The sequence below is a fragment of the Fibroporia radiculosa genome (assembly GCF_000313525.1).
Source record: "Fibroporia radiculosa TFFH 294 genomic supercontigs, scaffold13023, whole genome shotgun sequence".
In the NCBI taxonomy this organism is placed as follows: domain Eukaryota; kingdom Fungi; phylum Basidiomycota; class Agaricomycetes; order Polyporales; family Fibroporiaceae; genus Fibroporia; species Fibroporia radiculosa.
In genome coordinates this window covers 1,705-3,525 of record NW_012132979.1, presented here as the reverse complement: position 1 = coordinate 3,525, position 1,821 = coordinate 1,705, and the positions used below count along the sequence as shown (strand labels likewise).

Sequence of the window (1,821 nt, the reverse complement as noted above, 5' to 3'; positions counted from 1 at the left end):
GTATGAAACACTGAGTTGGATCAGTGATGTACATGAAACAGGTTTCACTGAGTTGTATCAGTGATGAGGATGAAACACAATGGAGATGAAACATGATGTAAGTGAAACATGATATAGGTGAAGCGTGATAGATATGAAACACTGATGTAGGTAAAACACATCAGGCAATAGGATCAGTCATAGAGTTACAGGGTCAACAACGAATAGTTTAGGAAAGAAAAGGGAACCCCCCCTCAGGCTGTAATATTACCCCCCTCTCCAGATTCGTTGTTCAGAGTTTCCACTGAGCGCGACACTCTTGTAGATATCCGGGTTCATTGGTGGGACAGGGAAGTTGTCCAGGCTGGATGTCGGCATTGGTGCGGAATTTATGGCGGGGATGTAGGAGACCGCAATAGGAACACAACCAGTGCCAACACTCACTTTGAAGATGACCATCAGTTTCGCATTTAGTACAGAAGCAAAGGTGACAAGGCATGGCGTTGGAAGGAGGAGTGATGATAGAGAACTCGTGTTGTTTGAGGTGTTCCTCCAGGTTGGCCGCTCTAAGATGAGCTCAGCATTGATCCATCTCCTATTGGGCACGAATTAGTTCAGCTCCTACCGATTGTCTTGTGGCCAGTAGTAGGTCGATTTTGGCATTGACAGCCCCGAAACGATCGACTTCATCAGTGACTCCAGGATCCTTGATATCTTGCAGCAATGCCCAAAGGCTTTCCAACAGGTTGTCATCTCGCATCAGCAGGTACTCCCAAGTGTCCTCCTCCCATTCTTTACCCAATTGGTTCCAATTCCCCACAGGTTCAGCCGGTCAAAGAACATCCGCTGCAGTTGTTGAGACCTGTCGTAATCCAAATGCAGGATTTCCATCGATGGGCATGCCCATAGGAGGTCTAGTAACAGTGGTGGTGTATGCTCCAGGGAAATAAGGTAATATGCGTTCCAAGGGATCGACATCTTGGACAGGGGTGGAGGTGTTGAAGGAGATGGATCGCCAATACTGAGTGACATTATTAGAGGGTCATTGGATTATGCCATCGCTGTAGACTACAAATTCCTGAGGATCGCTGCTGTGTCCTTCTGATGCGGTAATATATTCGCTGGCGTCAGCTAGTAACCGTAGGTTGGGAGCGTGGTTGAGGCTACCATTGTCAGAGACGTCCAAGGCGAGAGGTGGCATACTGGGTGAGTTGGTGGATGCAGCAAGGGGGCTATCAGGATTGGGAGAAGACGAGACATTCATAGGTGACGAGGATGGAAAGACCTGTGCAGGAGCAACGTGGTAAGATCTGGTGGTTGCTTCTGAGGACTGAGGAATTTCCAGGGGTCCAGGAAATTGATGCAAGACTACAGCGTCACTATTGGAAGAGTCTGGGGGTCCTGGGATGAGGAAGGGTTGTCGAGTGATGTTTGGCAGGAGGGGGGAAAACGGGATAACAGAAACCTCCTTCATCAAGGAACTCCAGAGAAGAGTCATCAGACTCTTGTCGAGAAGGGAAGCTTAGGATAGGATGCCTAGGAACTGGCATCTCTATTATTCTAGCCGTGAAACACTCTTCTAGAGTCTGGAGGTGGGAAGGGAAAGGGGTTGCCGCTCTCTGGGAGCCAGCTGTTGGAGAATTATTGTGCCTAAGAGCCAAAGGGCGACGATGCAGGTCCAGATTAGAAGTTTCATTGTTATTTCTGGCGCAGGTGTTATGCTCAGCAGGCATGAGAGAAAGCCAAGAAGAGATTTTTCTAGAAAAGACCAAGCCCAGAATACAAAGGAGAGCAACTACTACAGACAAAGATAACCCCCAGACACTAATCTTCATGCTCCCT

General features: G+C 48.3%; 1 protein-coding gene across 1 annotated transcript; it reads right to left on the bottom strand.

Annotated features, from left to right (window-relative positions):
* Window positions 1-811: 811 nt before the first annotated feature.
* FIBRA_09182 (uncharacterized protein) lies at window positions 812-1,453 on the bottom strand (the record flags this gene model as incomplete). Its single annotated transcript, XM_012321505.1, has 2 exons — window positions 812-1,000; window positions 1,052-1,453. The coding sequence occupies 2 exons, from the start codon at window positions 1,451-1,453 to the stop codon at window positions 812-814; spliced, it is 591 nt and encodes a 196-aa protein (XP_012176895.1).
* Window positions 1,454-1,821: the final 368 nt, after the last annotated feature.